At 40.8% G+C, this 16,407-nt stretch overlaps 1 protein-coding gene across 5 annotated transcripts in view; it reads left to right on the top strand.

Moving 5' to 3' along the window:
• The window catches only part of STRADA (STE20 related adaptor alpha), a 923,993-nt gene extending 908,180 nt beyond the window's left edge, over nucleotides 1-15,813 (top strand). For all 5 annotated transcript variants that reach the window (XM_044055203.1, XM_044055206.1, XM_044055205.1 and 2 more), the window contains one exon: nucleotides 15,168-15,813. In XM_044055203.1, coding sequence (XP_043911138.1) covers nucleotides 15,168-15,323 — 156 coding nt within the window. In that variant the 3' untranslated portion in view covers nucleotides 15,324-15,813. The remainder of the gene's footprint in view (nucleotides 1-15,167) is intronic.
• Nucleotides 15,814-16,407: the final 594 nt, after the last annotated feature.

Here is a 16,407-nt window from a genome sequence, read left to right as displayed (position 1 = left end):
GTTGATGTGGTCCATTGCTGTCTGCCTTGTAGGCTTAAGCTTTGTGTTAGTACACAGTTTTGCAGCTCTAGACTGTAATACTCAGTAGATGCAACACACAGCTATAATCATTGGAATTTTCATCTGTTTGCAAATTTTACTGTACTTAAGAGATCCTTGTAAGACCCTGTCAGTGGAGTAGGACTGGGGGAGTGAGTAAGATTACATAAGATTAAGAACAAAAATGAACTTTCCTAACTATTAGCAGAGAAAAATAGTGTGTATCTAGCTTGATGTAAATCTATTCATTGATGGGTAACAGACTTCTGGGTCATGCTTCTTGCATTATTTTCATAACAAATAAAATAGAACTTGGGACCTTGGAAACAAAAGGGCAGGAACATGAAGTCAGTGATTAAGTAGGGAGACAATACTTTTGTAGGCTGCAAAAAAATGCAGACCTGATAGTCTCTGACAGACTTGTTTGGATTTAATATTTTTTTCAAGATGGTCCTTTGTCTAATAGTACCTCTTCTCTACATCGTGCTCAATTCATCCAGAAGCCATCTGTCTACATAGAAAGAGATGACACAGCCACATGGGCTTTACACACAATGCAGCAAGGCTATAAAATAATTTTTTTTCCAGAAATCTCAAATACAACTTGTTCCACAGACAGCTCTCCATCAAGTGTAACAAGCCTTATAGAGAATGGATCAATTGTTAATTAAAAAGGCAAGTATCTATCAGTCCGAGTGTGTGGGGTCTTTACTGCAGACAGTTTCTAGTTCCAAAAAAGGATGACACATCAAGACCAGTTTATCATTTTTCAGATCTAAACAAGGTCATAAATACAGAATCATTCAGGATGGGGACTCGACATTCATAGGTCAATATTTGCACAGAGCAACCCTGAGTATGGAAGATGCCTGTCTTAATAACCCAGTGAGACCTTCTTATAGGTTCATAGGTGGTTACTGGGCTACTGGCCCAAGAGCCATGTTAAGCCTAGTCAAGCTTACCCCACATTTTCCAAAATATTGTTGACGTGTCAATACCCCAAGGAATTTTATGTTTAAGATATAGGCTTGTACAAATCAAGCATTCACAGGCTGCTCCTGTCCATTAAGGACATAGATGCCATACCAGAGCAAAATGTGTGATTTCCCATCAATTTGCACAAATTGGAAGCCTGTTCAAGTGAAGGGTCTATTTTTGAGACACATGCCTGTCCCTCCAACATGTTCTGTTTATGCAGCGGACATGATTTGGGTCCTTAGAATGGGTATTTCTGTTACTGCATTTATTAAAATATGTCTGTATCTGATATTGCAGCTCTGATTTGTAATTCTGATGTGCAGTGAAAAAGTCACGTTAACAGAGAGGTCAGCTTCCTTGTACATACTCTCTTCTCTGGACCCCTCCTTGCACTGTCAAATCTGAGGAATATGTTTTAGTATCTGGTTTCTATGAAGCTGAAATTTTGACTCTTGCTTTGTTCTTTCATAATCACAGTGTCAGTCACTTCAACAGGAGCATTTTGACATGCACAAACTGCACCTGCACATTTTGGCTGGGGGCTGAGAGTAAAATGAAAGCAGGAATAACTTTTGAATGCTGCACAAATTCACTTAAATTATAGAAATAACACATGTTGCATCCTGACTTACTGTATTCCTCTGAGATTTACCAGAAAGCAAGAGATTTACAAGGAGCAGAGCAAGTATATGGGGAAATTCAGGGATGGTTGCTTTCCGCTTCTACATGAAACACAAAGCAATATTTTGCACTTTGGTCATCTGTTGCTGCGACTAAAGTTTTCAGGGGTTATGTTGGCCACAACCTTTTTATCCACAGGCTTAGCACACTATTCCCCATTACCTCTAGCTTCCACAACTGCTTTGCCTTCACTGCCCAGTTTTCTGTACCATATAGTAGTACTGGTCACAGCACTATTTTGTACACCTTATTTTTCAGCTTCTTTGGCATTCTTCTGTCACAATATCCCTGACACTCTGTGGCAGTTGGCTGCAGCCCCTCTGATTCTTGCTTTAACCTCCTCATTTGGACTTTACCCTCTCCTCAACCACACATCCCAGATTGAAGCTGTTAACCTGTTATTCTTGTTTTCTCTTCTTGGTTGATCGTCAGCTTCTGAATTCCTGCATTTGTTGCCATTACAACTGTCTTGTCTGTACTCAGCTTCTTCTAATGTGCCTTCAGTTTGGTATTCCATTCCCCTGTCATTTGCTGAAGTCCTTGTTCAGAGTCAGCCTATAATGCCACATCATCTACGTAGAGCAGCTTTGTTGATCTCTCCCCTCCGACTTGTTTGCTAATGTAGTCCATCACCAGTATAAACAGTAGTGGGCACAGAGCTGAACCGTGATGCACACTGATTCTCACTGGGGACTCCTCTGTGAGTCTAAACACTATTTGTACTTGTGCCATTGGGTCCTTGTACATGGCCTATACTAATTTTGCCAGTGCTTCTGTGACTTTGAGCCATTACAGGACTGTCCAAATCAGCTTTCTTGTCACATTGTCATATGTGTTTTCAGATGTAGGAAAGCTCAGTTAGACTCTTTAACATATATAGCTATTTCTCAACTATCTGTCTCAGTAGTGCTGCATTGAGATCTGATCCAAACTGTTCATTTCCCATCTTGCTTTCTGCTACTCTGCATATTTGTTTATTAGTCACACTCTCCAAAACTGTCATATAGTGCGGCAGGAGTTTGATACCTCTCTACTGCCCATGATGTCAACATCCCCTTTGAAGTTCATCATTTACACTGCCTTAGTGGCATATTGTTCCTCTGCCAGCACAAACCCACACTGGCAGCTTTCCAAAGCGTAGAACCTCTGACTCTGTGATAGGGAATTCACTAGGTCTCTCCAGTCAGAGGATGCCTATCAACTGACACAGAAAGTCATTTGTTCAGTCTTTTAGTGCCAGCTGTAGGAGACATACAGTTGAATCCCCTCAGCAGTCTGCACTGGTTGATTACAGTTTCCAGACTCAGATAAGATATTTTTGTGAACTTCCCTTCCTCTTTATTATCAGATACTTTTGATTTTTGTTTTATTTTAAATATTACTTATATGTATGTTAACCTTTTATTCTGTATTCTTGCTATTTACTTCTGTTGTTTAATTCCGCTGGGAATTCTAACTTACCATTGTGTTGTTTGTATACTTACTACAGCTTTTATGCAGTTAGAGTATATCGAAAGTGTTTTAGGACCTCTATTGTAAAACTGAAGTTCTGTGGTGTTAGTTGAACAATAGGGACTGCCTCGTGTAGCAGGGTGCCAAGAGTTTATTTCTGTTTATCTGATTCATTTTGAAGTTCTGACAGTAAAATATCAAATTGTTTCACTTTTTTCTTCATTTTAATATTTACTTCTGATTTAACACTGCTATATCCATTTTTATTTTTAAATTGATATTTTACTACACATTACTTTATTTGCGTTTTATGTGGGGATTTTTTTTCATTTCTAACAAGGTAATCTCTTAAGTAAATGCGTATTTTATGTTTTAAAAAGTATCTAGTTGATTTAAGGGTATATATTTGATTTTTAATTCACTATTTGGACAAGTGAATTTTACTTGGTATTGTGATTGTGTGTGCTGTTGTTTACTACACTTTTCAGATTGTAGAACTATGCTTAGCACAATTTAAACTGTTTCTGCTGTATTTTTTGCAGTTTAGCCTTATTTACTGTGTGGGAACATAGTTTATATTTTCTGTTATTGCTGCCCTTAGTGTCAGTGCATTATTGTGGCCAGTGTTTTTTTCCCTGAATTCATGGCTCCTGATATGGCTGCCCCCCACCCCCCTATCAAATCCAGTTGCACCTAAAAAGAAAACAAAATCAACAAAGACATGCCTCAGTCTGTGGTTTATGAATCTATTGTTGCCTTAAGCCAGCTTATGGGCCTTTTACTATTTTCCCCTTCACCCTTTAGTGTGAGCCCTCAGCTCTCTATGGTATGGAGGTCAGACACATCCTCTAAGACTGTTCCAGTACCTGGTTAAGGTATGGGAGGACCAAACCCTTTAAGTGCAGGAGAGGTCCGGTGTTGAGACCCCTTGTCAGACATAATGCTCTGTCCCAGAAACTTTGTCTTCTAGTGCTGTTAATATGTAGTTCGTAGTAAGAAGAAACAGAAACTTCAACACATGACAGACAGGCTGTTACCATGTGCAGGGCTGATGTGGTTTCCTTAGCTAAGAGTATTTTACAGTGAGCTAATCTTGCAGCTTATACTCCTATTCAATGTGAGTATGGGGCTACCTTTGCTGGAGATCAGTCTAGCACCACAGATTTTGATAAGGACTGTGCTAACACTAAGTCTGTCTAGTCTGATTCTTTGGAAGGTGAACAGGTTCAGAAACCTAATAAGTGTTCACCTTTACACAAGATGCTAGCTAGGTTTAGAGATGTATTTGATTGGAAGCAGTCAGGAGCAATGACAGAGATCGGCAGAGTTTATGATCTTATTGAGATGAGATTCCAAAGGTTTTCGCTGTTCCTCCTCTGTTGTTGGCCTTAGAAGATGTCTATAAAACTGCATGTAATACCCCTTTAGCTAGTGAACCTGTCCCTAAAAAGGGTATGAGGAAATAGTTACTCCTTTGTCAACTGATCCAGCTGCAGTTTCTCCAACTGCCAACTGTGACAAGAGAGCCTTGGGTTCTTCTAACCCAACACCATTGGATAGAATGTCCAAGTAACAAGAATCTCTGGGGGGGGGGGGGTTGACTCAGTGTAGCAATTTAGTCTTTAGAATTTTAAATTGTCAGGGTTTCGTGTGAAAATTTATTTTGCAATGTGCTTAGTTTAGATGACTTTGCTCTATCTTTCCTTGCTGAACAGACATGTTATATGAATCAGATTACTTCTAATGTGACTCAGGTTTTTAAAAATGCTTTGATGAGGTCTTAGAGGGTGCAGACAAAATTTCTAGAAATGTAGCTGCTTCTTTTGTATTGAGAAGGTATGCTTGGTTACATAATCAGAATTTTTCTGAGGATTTAAAAAAATGAGATTTTGAATGTTCCTTTAAAGTTCTAAGTTTGTATTTAGTCGTGCTGCTACCATGATTCTCAAGCAATTGGATAATAGATGGAATCTTGATGCTTGGGGAATCTAAAATGTTGTCATATTCCAGGTAGACATCCAACTTCATCTGGCAGAACAAACAAAAATCCCAGCCTAGCAAGAGTTGGGGTACCAAGAGGAAATAGCAGGAGGATAACAATTTCAAACCAGAAAGATCATTTATTTCCCTCCTAAAGAATGACGGTCAGAATTCAAGGCATCCCATCCCTTCTTCCTCTCCCTCCAGGATTTTACTCAACCCACCAGCCTGACCACAAATAGTGCCAGGAAAGTGGGTGCTGAAAGTAAATCATGGAGGATGCTCTTGGTAGTGGATAGATAATCCTCTTTCCTTCACTGACATCCCCCATACCCATCAGACTAGACACATCTGTTGTCTCTGATACTCTTTCACAAGTTGCAAGCTTGTGTTGTAGAACCAGTTCCTGCACCACAAAAGTGCTTATTCTCCATTTGTTATGCATATTTTTCTCCCTACTATGTGAGTACCCTCAGGAGACATTTCTCTCCTAACTCACCCAGAATCTTGATCATATCTGCTGTTATGTCATCTGAGCCTACTGCTTTCTCTGACTTCACTTTCCATAGTGCGGTTCTAACTTCTTCTAGGGAGGCTTCTTGTCTTTCTCTGCAGGCAATATAGCTTCTGTGGGAATTTATTCAATCAGAATCTTTAAGTACTCCTTCTGTCTGCCATTGATGTCCTGTGAACTCGTAAGTGCCGTCCCTGACCACTGCTTGCTGCTGATTGTGACGACCAGTGGTTTATACTGTTGGCCAGCTGTTTTCACTGGAGATGACTTTGCAATTGTTGAGTCTACCCAAAAAGCATTTCCTTATTACGAGGAAGTCTACTCGAGTTGCATGTTGTCTACTCTTGTATATGATATTGTCACTTTCTCTTTTGCTGAACCATGTGTTGGCCACCACCAAGCTATTTGTCAGACAGAAGTTTACAATGTGCATTCAGGCCACCCATTATCAACACCATTTCATGCTGTCCTGTGTTATTTAGTAGGTCGTGCAACTGCTGACTGAATGCAATCTTTTCATCACTATCACATCTCTGCTGTGAGGTGTAGGCAGATATTATGAATACTGCCCTACAGTGGATTCTGATTGTCATGAGTCTGTCACTAATTGTATTAACATCCCTTACCATCTTCAGAAACCTCACCTCGCCACAATACCCACATAATTTCCTGTCTGCCTTCCCCCTCAGTAGCAGACTCTTGATCCCAAGCCAAGTGGCTTTACTGCAGTGCTCTACCATCATGTTTCCATGGATACAGAGGATGTCCAGGCTCCTCCTTACCATCATGTCATCCACTTCCAAGCTGTATCCTTTCAGTGAATTCTGTTTTGAGTGTAGCGCTCCTTAGTCCATGTTTGGCAGGTTGATTGTTTTTTACATCCAGCATTCACTCAACAAAGGTATCTCAGGTAACCCAGTCTTATCGACCCAGGGCTGCTGGGCTTTATGGCAGGCACACACTGGCCAGTAGAGATGCACACCACTCCTACCACTATCATAGGTCCCTAGCTTAGGTTGGATCTTTATCCCACTTATCTTTGGCAAATAACCATGCCAATTTTGAAGACATTATTCAGAGTAACCAAATTACTTGGAGACAGTTTTTACACCATCGAGTAACTTGTTCTGGCAGTGTGCAATCTGTGATCTGTGCTCTCCTACGTAGGGGATACAGAGCATCACAGCTGATGCCCAAAGAAGTTGGTCTGTACAACTGTTCCCCTGATTGGCACCATCTCTGTGCTTCTACTCACAACTCAATTCTTGGGTGAAGTACAAACACTCGGCATTTTTTTTTTTTTTTTTTTTAGGTGAGAGCAACACCACTGAGACACAGAGAGAAAATGCAAACTCCTGACAGGCATTGACAAGCAGTCAGCAATAAACCTTGCACCTTATGCATGGGAGGTGAAGATGTTAAACATTATGCCAACTGTGTCTTCATTACCCAACATGAATATCTCCTGACATACATTCTAAATTCCAGTTTTGGAGTTTCTAAAATGGGAGCTGCTTTGGTGGAGAGAACATTTTTATCTAAATCCAGGTCTCCCATTTTCACTTCCAGCTCCAGCACTATCTGTAAGAATGGACACCTCAGATTTACTTAGGGAGCTGTCTTTGTGGGAGTAAAAGTGCTTCAAGGTCCTTGGAGCAAAATGAACAGACCAAAACACACAAACATACAAGTCATGGTGGCAGTTATACATGCTCTGAACTCTGTCATCTGTGGTCCACTGGGCTGTTAGAAGTGATTACAGACAGCACCACAAGGATGTGGTACATAAGGGGTACCATATCTTACTGTCTGTGCAGAATATCCATGATAGCCCAGAATATAGCAATTCAGTGCAGTCTTATTCTTCAGGCATCTTAAAAACTGTCAAAGCAAAATATTATGGCTAACAGGCTGAGTAGGACCAGGACAAACCCTCACAAATGGAGAGTGAACCAGTCTTCCCAAGATGTGATCCAGCTGTTGTGGGGAATACGTCCGGTAGAGATTTTCACCTACATTAGTAACAAATAACTAGCAAAATTCTGCTTCGAGGTTCATTGCAAATGGACCTAGAAAACATATACATTTCCATTTCCTTGGACAGGAACATTCCTGTATGCTTTTCTACCCTTTCCACTGATGTCCAGGGTCATTATGAAGATTCAAAAGGACTTTCCAAAGATTATTGTAGTAACTTCCTTCTGGCCAAGGCAACAGTGGTTCTCCTCCTTTTGGGAATGGCCAAGGACAATTACCACAAGCTTCCTCACAGACTGGATCTACACCCCAGTTTGAAACCCCTTCAACTAACTGCCTAGATGATCACTTTTTGGCACATATTTTCTGAAAATATGCAGCAAGTATCAGTGAGGGCAAAGTAACCTGCTACTAGGAAAAAATATATTACTAAATGGTAAAATATTGCCTAGTTGGTGCTAAGACATGATCTGGGAACCGTTTAAGGCTAGTACTTCTATGCTCTACCATATTTGTATGAGCTATCCTCTGTGTTTTTTCTTATTCATCTGTCAAGGTTTAATTATTGCCCATTTTAGCACATCTGCCCATGGACCCCCCCCCCTTCAATGCATTGCCATGTTAGTGTTTTTGAAAGGGGAACTGCATACCTGGCCACCTAGAAAATAGGTGGCTCCTGGTTAGGATCGTACCTTTGCATTGGAAACTTTAACTCTCCATTTGTGAAATACTTTAAGCCCATCTGAAGTTAGCAGTTTTATTAATTACTCTGACTTCTACAAAAAGAGTGTCTGAGTTGCAAGCTTTCATGGTAGGTCAACCATATCTCATTTTCCACAAAGGCATAGTTTCCTTGAGAGCGAATCCATCTTTTATTATTGATTTATTTATTTATTATTAAAAATTATTAATGCAATATTTATTTATGAATTATTACAAATATTAAATTATTTATTTACCCCCCCCCCCACCACCACCACCACCTCTACTGAAAATGGGTGTTTGATCCAGTGGACCTTCCCAGTCAACAAATGTCAATAAATAAATAAATTATTGACATTTGTTAGCCAGGATAGTCCAACTGGGTTACATAACCCGTTTTCAGTGGAGGACCGGGGAGAAAAGCTCCGCAACTTGATATAAAGATTAAAATACACATATAGACATTTAGGTTAATGCTCTGTGAGATGCATAATATACAGTAATAAATTACAATTGTAGGATTTACTAGATGTTAATATAGCTTTTAAAGTATTCTACAATGAAATATAGGACTATGCAGGGATTGACAAGGTTTTGCAAGACACTATAAAACTTTACAAGACTAAACAGTATTATAAAGATTATACACATCTGTGTAAGAGTCTAAAATGACTATCCTAAACTGTACAAGAATATACAAGGTTATGCAAGAGTTCAACAGCACTATAGAAGATTCTACTAAACTCAGTGAAACTCATCAAGACTCTACAAGATTCAAACGGATAAAACATTCTGTGCTTAGAGAAGTTCCAAGAGCTGCAGCAAAGACTTGATTGTAAGATTTCCATTGCATGTTGTTGGAAGTTATGTTGAAATATAATGGGGATAGTCAAGATGATTATCTTTCTGGTAAGGTGCAAGAGCATATATAGGAATTAAAGTAGTTTTTTAGTGTAACTTTAAAATTCTTGAGGCAGTCTATGGTTCTGGTATTAACTGGTAAGGTGTTTATGCCTTAAGTGGTAACAGAGTTTACTTTGAGCCAAGCTATTCATCTTTCGGATTTCTTTCAAAAACCTAAACCTGAGGGAGAAAGAATTCTTCATATTCTGATGTCTACAGATAATTCGGACATTATCTTGACAGAATTAAAACTTTCAGAAACTCTTGACCAGTTATTCACTTGTTATGAAGGTAAGAAAAATACCAACCACAACAAGTCAGTTCCAGACAGGGCTAAGGCATGCTGTACCAGCGCCTTAGCTTCATCGGTGACTTTTTTGGAAAAGGGTAGATTCTAGAAGCAGCAACTTGGTGTTCTGTACATACTTTTACAAAGCACTGCAAACTAGATCCCTTTTCCAGGTCTAGAGCAGCCTTTGCTAGTACGGTTCTCCAGGGGTTCCTCGACCCTTATGCTTCCTCCTCCCAATCATCGTAAGCTATGTTAGTCTTTCCATATTAGCCAAGGCTCCCACAGCAGTGGTCAAATGAACATAGTACAGTTGTGTAAGTAAACTTACCATAACTGTAGATTTTCGAATAATCGCTGCAGTAGCTACACCCTACCCCTCTATCCTCCATATTTTTGTATAATTTTTAATTTCAGAGTGAGGACATTGATTTTTGCTTACTTAGCATAAACCTCTTTCAGGGCTCTAGCCTCCTCCTTTCAGTTGGCAAGAAAGCTCGAAAGGGCTCGGTGCCCAAAACGTTGATGGTCTTCAGCTCTACTTGCACTGACAGTGATTTGGGTGCATAGAAGGTGCCCCTTAATCTATGGAAGCTGGCACAGTATTATATCTTGTGCAGCATATAACCCATATAGCTAAGGTTACTGCAGCAGTGATAATTTTGAACATCATCTCTGGTAAGTTTACTTACACTGCTGTACTTTTTGTTTCATAGTCCTCAAGTACCTTCCACACTGTTAGCTTACTGCATAGGATTTAGCCCTCTGAGTTGGACCATCAAGGAAAGTAAAGGGCCTCAATGTTAGATATAACAGATACATTCTTGCAGTTGCAGTGTCTGTTGATCAACAAGAGGATTCTTATCAACCCATAATCCTCTGCACTAGAACTAGACCACTGATATCACCAAATACAGTTCCTTACAATGTTTTGACTGAATTCTAATTTGTGAAGATGAACTTGCTCAGTGGGACCCATCAAGGAGAGTCTTCCCATAGCTTAGTTTATGCAGTAAGAACATCTCTTTATTTCCTGGCATTGCCACAAGAGTTTATCTGTTTATGCTTTAGATTGGTAGGATCCTGTGTCAACCTGTCCATCCACTTCGACTTGTGGGAGTTTGACACTAGGAGGATCCTATCTGGCAACATTTTGCTTCACCATGTGCTCATGCTCCAGCTGCTTCCGAACTCACATCATACATCTGTTCCCCGCACTGCCTCAGATATTGTTTGCTGCATAAGCACCATAGATCATTGAGCCAGCACTCAAGGCAAGTTTTTTTTTCTTGTAACCTAACTTGTAGTTTGCTTCCCTGTCCAGGTTTAACCATATTTATCCCATTATTATCCTTCTAATGTTCCTTCTTGCTCTACCTCATTAAAAAAAAGTTATTTATATGCATCCTTGCTCCTTCCTGTATTAGTAACAGAGAGGAAATTTTGATGCGTCCATCAGCTTAACCTTTCTATTTTGTCATACAATAGTAGAAGTGATAAATTGCCTTCTGCTTTGGTTAATATTGTTGTTGCTGTGCTTGTTAATATTGTTGTTGTTGTGGGTACTGCATTTATTTGAGAACAGACAGGGGCTTCAAGAATGCAGCTGCTGTGGCCACAGAATCCCACTACAAGATACTCATGATGTCTTCATGGTATGCCTGGGGTGGTAGCATGTGCAGGTGTCCTGTGAAATTTGTTAAGGGCTTTGGCCTCATTCCCTTTAGGATTGGAAAAATAAGTTGATTCTAAAGGGATTATGTCCTCCTTCATCCTCTGAACCAAAGACAGAGACCCAGAGAAAGACAAACTGAAGAAAATGATACAGAAACAGAGGGGAAAAGATAAGAGAAAAAGAAAGCTAAAGAGCCAAAACCTTCTCCTCCTCCAAAACTCCTTGATCAGAACCTCCACAGCCACCTTTATTAAAGGTCTTTTCAGTAACATCTTTGTCTATGGTGCCCCCCCCCCCCACACACACACACACACACACATTGAGACAATAGTTATCTGTGATTACTGTAGTAAAAGAATATCAAGTAGCCATTCAAGAGAGAGAGAGAGAAAATTGCCTAGGCTTCTTCGTTACTGTTTCCCAACAAACACCTATGTCCTGCATCAGGTCTGCTAGTTCCTTCCAGAATTCCTCAGAGATTGATTGGGATAGGATGATAATAAGGACCTTCATGAAGGTGAAAATATAAAGGGTAATCATCCAATCCTCCTCTGTATCATTTCGGATTGGGATGGCCCACTTTCTCCCTCACAAGCTTTTTCTCCAGTCCATGTTTCAGCACTGGAAGTCCTTGAGCTATCGCCTTTCCCAGAGCCTCACAGATCAGCTGCATCTGGTTTGGATTACACTCCACTGATTTCCACTCATCCAATCCACCTGACTCCAGGAATGTTGGAGTTGAAGTGGTCACTGTGCCAGGCCATTAAAGCTGAGTCCTTGGGACAGTCCTTGATCTGGCTTGTTCAGTGACCTTTTTCAGTGTTTGGGTCTTCAGCACATGAGATCTCTGCTCTGATCTGTATGCTGCAGCCATCTAGAGGATCAGTATTTGTGCCTCTGACCTTGGTGCCATTGATGTTTGCTTTGATGGGGACCAATATGTTACCAGTTTGGATATCTTCAGTGCCAACAGATTCAGGATTGTTATCAAGAGGATAATTGCCTTTACTTCAGAAAAGGCTAGAAATACTGAAATGACTTCTGCTCCATCCCCCCACACCCTTCACTTTGTTCTTTCAAATTTTATCATCCTTTCCAAGGATGGGAGTAGTCCCAAAGGCCTTACCCAACCTCCTCAGGATGCTCCCACAGAGCTGAGTGGCAGTTTGGATGGTTGCCCTCTAGATCCGCCCAGAAAATGTATGTGCAAAAGGAGGCATATTGATTCCCCACAGAGTCTTTCAGCCCTGACACTGACTTGGATGAAGGGGAAGGGTCCACACAGTGCTCCAGAAGATGCCAAATTCAGCAACATTTTAAAATTAATGCATTAGAGGGGCTCCTGGGCCCAAAGACCCCCTTCCCCAAATGAGGAAGTGCTATTGAGTCCTTCAGGTCGATAGGTCATCTCCCTACATCCTGGTAATACTCCTCATGACCCTTGGATTGACTAGGTAACAGGGAAGGCATGGTGGGAGTCTGATGTTACTGAGGCTATGCCATGTAAGCTGGACAACCCCCCCCCCCCTGGACAGACTGCATTGGAGTAAGGCCCTCTGGTGGAGTCCATTATTGTATCAGCAGCCACCAAGAGAAAGCAGTCTGGCAGTGTAGCTGGCTATCCCTCCAACAAGGAAATAGTCAATGGACAGAAGGGGAACATGAACTTATGCATGTTGCCCTGAGGGCATTAAGCTACATTGGTTCCAAAGAGATATAACCAGACAAGCAGTGAGCTGTTTCAGAAAACTGTCCTTACATGAGTGTAGGAAACAGCTCAGGTCTCAGGTGGCCAAAATGCTAGCTCCATGCATCTTCTCCATGAGAATGATACATAATGCAGTAGATGGAGTGATTAGAACAGCAGGCTTGGGCATTCCATGAAGTCCCATGCCTGGCTTTGTTTTTGTGAGTCCTTTGTTGACACCACCATTGATGTATCCTAGCTATATTTGTACTCATAGTTAGAGACATTACTAAAGAGTTAGCAGGAAGACAAAATATTGTCAGCCCTAGGACTACAATTTGAGCCCCCCTCAAAGATCCTTCAGCAGAAATCAGAAAGTGCCTGAGTCCCTCTGGTTTAAGAAGTCCCAGTGCCCCCCTTTACTTCTGTTTAGACCAGGGTGGCCATATCAGAAAAGGTCCCTTTAGTGCACACTGTCTTAGGGGAAGAGGAGGTCTGCAGAATCAGGGATTCTTTTTCCAAGAAGCAACTTTAACATCCTTGAAGGGTTGCTTGGCTGCTTCCCTCTGAAGTTAGTCAAGGTTTGACTGTCTTCATCCAAATGCGTAGGTGGCCATCACCTAGAACAGATGGGTGAAAAGGCATAATATTGTTTTTACCTTTTCCTCAACCCCAAAGGTAAACACCCTGCCTCTTCCAGGCATTCCACCCTACCAAAGAAAGGCAGCAAAAAAAAAAAAAAAAAGAGTGAGAGAGAGAGATTGTTAGTCTCTTGACAAAAAGGGCCACCCAGGAGGTCCCACCAGAACAGAAAGAATCTGGATCTATTCCAGATTTATTTTAGTATCAAAGAAGTCAAAGGACCCTAAGTCTGTTCTGTGGCCTAAATCATTATGTAAAGAAGACCTAATTCCAGATGGTCACATTGCAAGCCATTTTACCTTGTCTACAGGTGAATTTCTGGTTGTGACCTTCAGGATGCTTATCTTCACATTATGATTGCCAAAGAGTCAAGGAGGTACCTGTGCTTCCTGCTTGAAGCCAATCACTACCAATTCTATGCCTTGCCATTTGTCCTTGAATGTTCACCGAGTGCATGACTGTAGTGTCTGCTCATTTGTGACTCAATGGAATACGCATTTTCCCATATCTGGATGATTGGCTCCAAGCTCCTACAACTAAGAATTCTGTCCTGTCAGCCAGAGATTGATTATTGCAGTTCTGTCTGTCCTTGAGTATATCCATCAAAATAGAAAAGAAATGCTTTCAACCATCCTGAACATTAGTCATAACTGGCTGCCATCTGGACATAAGGATGAACATAGTCAAGTTGTAAGAAGAAAGGCTCTTATTGCTATGAGCAGCAGTATCTATCCTATCTCACCTTTTACCCCCAGCATTTCGTGTCCTGAAAGTCCTCAGGCTAATAATGGTGACATACAGTCTCCTTGTTCTTCACATGAGATACTGCATGAGGATCTTGCAGTGTACTCTAAAGGGCCATGAATAGTCCAAGTTGTCTTTGTGTGAGCTGCAGAAATGATCAGATTTGGTGGATGGAGTCTCTCACGGTCCCATTTAGGAGACAATAGACCCTTTACCCTTCTCATCAGGGCCATGCAGACACCACCTCTCTGGAATGGGGGCAGCATTTCAAGGAGAGAATGGTCCAAGGGACATGGATTGATGTACAGGCCAACCTTCATGTAAATGTCACAGAGATCAGGGCAGTCGTCCTAGCATTGCAGACTCTTCAGGGCTGTCTCCCTTTTGGCATGATTTGCATTCACTCAGACAACATGTCAGTAGTCTAGTATATAAACAAACAGGGTGGAACCAGGTCCTATCTACTATGCATAGAGGCCATGAGAGTGTGGCAGTGGGTGTTGTCTTCACAGCATTTTGTGGTAGCAGTGCATATTCTGGGGTAGGTGAACTACATCATGGACAGTCTCAGCAGATATATTCTGATGAGGCTTCAGGAGTGATCCCTCAAGCCAACAGTAGCTCATGTATTTTTTTTTCACTGCTGGGTTCAGCTTTGCTGTGATTTGTTTCCCTCTCCAACTAATACCAAATGAAGCAGCTGCTTTGCCATCATCCCTCTACAGGGTCAGTGACACAGTTGTGACAAAGGATCTGCAGTATTGTCAAGTTTTTAGTGCAACAGTATTAGTGAGAGCATATCAGGGTTGTCACTGTCATGTGTAAGAATCTGTGTAATGAAATTTAAATGGGAAAAAACTTGATTTCATTTATTAATTTTTTTTTATTTTTCACTTTTTTGCAGCTCAAAAGAAGAGTATCTGAAGCTCTGCCTGAATTACTGCGCCCTGCAGTTCAAACAAAAAACTTTGAAGGACCGTGGTCTGAAGATTCAAGGGCAGGTGTATCTAGAATAGGATCTGATCTGGAAAGACTAGATATTAATGACTGGGAATTCTGAATGGATATCAAACTTGTGATTGGATAGCAAGCACCCTGCAATGTTCCATAACTTGGTGGTTGCCAGATAACTGTAACATTTCATTTTTCATCATCTCTCTTCAGCCTATGTTCTTAACACTTCATTTAATAATTGTTTACATGAATCAAGTAGCTCAGTGGGAAAGAACATTCCACAAAGCTTTATTTGGTGTGTTAGAGCTGGAGATATTGGAACCAAAATAAGATATCTGGTTGTATCTCTTCAAGCAAAGATGTTTCTGAAAGAAATAATACAAGGTTGGAAGTACAACTTAGAATGGTGCCACATCTCCATACTTAACTAAGGTGCTTATTTTGTAGATACTCAGTGCCTGATACTGAAAAAGCAATGTTTGTAGCTGCAGTAAGATGTTTTAAGTTGTGCAGCTGTAATACCATAGAGTTAACATTATAACTAGTTTGTTCTATGCAGTGTTTCATATTTAGTAAATATATAAATATAAACCTTTCTAAGTGTGTCCTAATTGTTTATTCAGTGACAGTTTTCTTAGTTATTTTACCAAATGTAGTGGACAAAGCATTTTTTGCTTGAACAGTCAGCTACAATGGTTGTGCTGGTGACTGTAGGCAGTACCCCTAATTGTGGCATTGTACATACATGTAGACACACACACACAAACACACTGGGAGCTACTGTATTCACTGGGGGAATGGAATGCATAGATTTGTTGTATGAAACTAATTCTCTGTGTTGGCAGCATTGTCATCATCTTCCTGTAATGCTCTCCTGCTGTTTCTCTGCTCAAAGTTTGCTGTAAATTAAATTCCTCCCACAGACGGACTTTGCTTGCTGCCAAAAAGTTAAATTTTTCTGTACACATATACTTTGGCAGCTGCAGCTTTATAAATGGACTGATGTTTCTCTCTGCCGCCATGTGGTAGATCTGTACTACTCAAGATGGCCCATGCATCTGGATGTTGTGTCAGGAATGTCCTAACCAAAGGATTTCTGAGGCTGTCCACTGTCCGGTCAGCATCAACAATGACTTTCAAGGTTTATGGGGCTGTTTTGTATTTAGGGAAAGGCGGAGAGTGGGCAGTGA

Source organism: Protopterus annectens, chromosome 13.part0 (genome assembly GCF_019279795.1).
Source record: "Protopterus annectens isolate FY-2018-M chromosome 13.part0, PAN1.0, whole genome shotgun sequence".
Taxonomy (NCBI): Eukaryota; Metazoa; Chordata; order Ceratodontiformes; family Protopteridae; genus Protopterus; species Protopterus annectens.
Note: the sequence above shows the minus strand (reverse complement) of the source record. Positions and strands in the feature narration are given on the sequence as shown.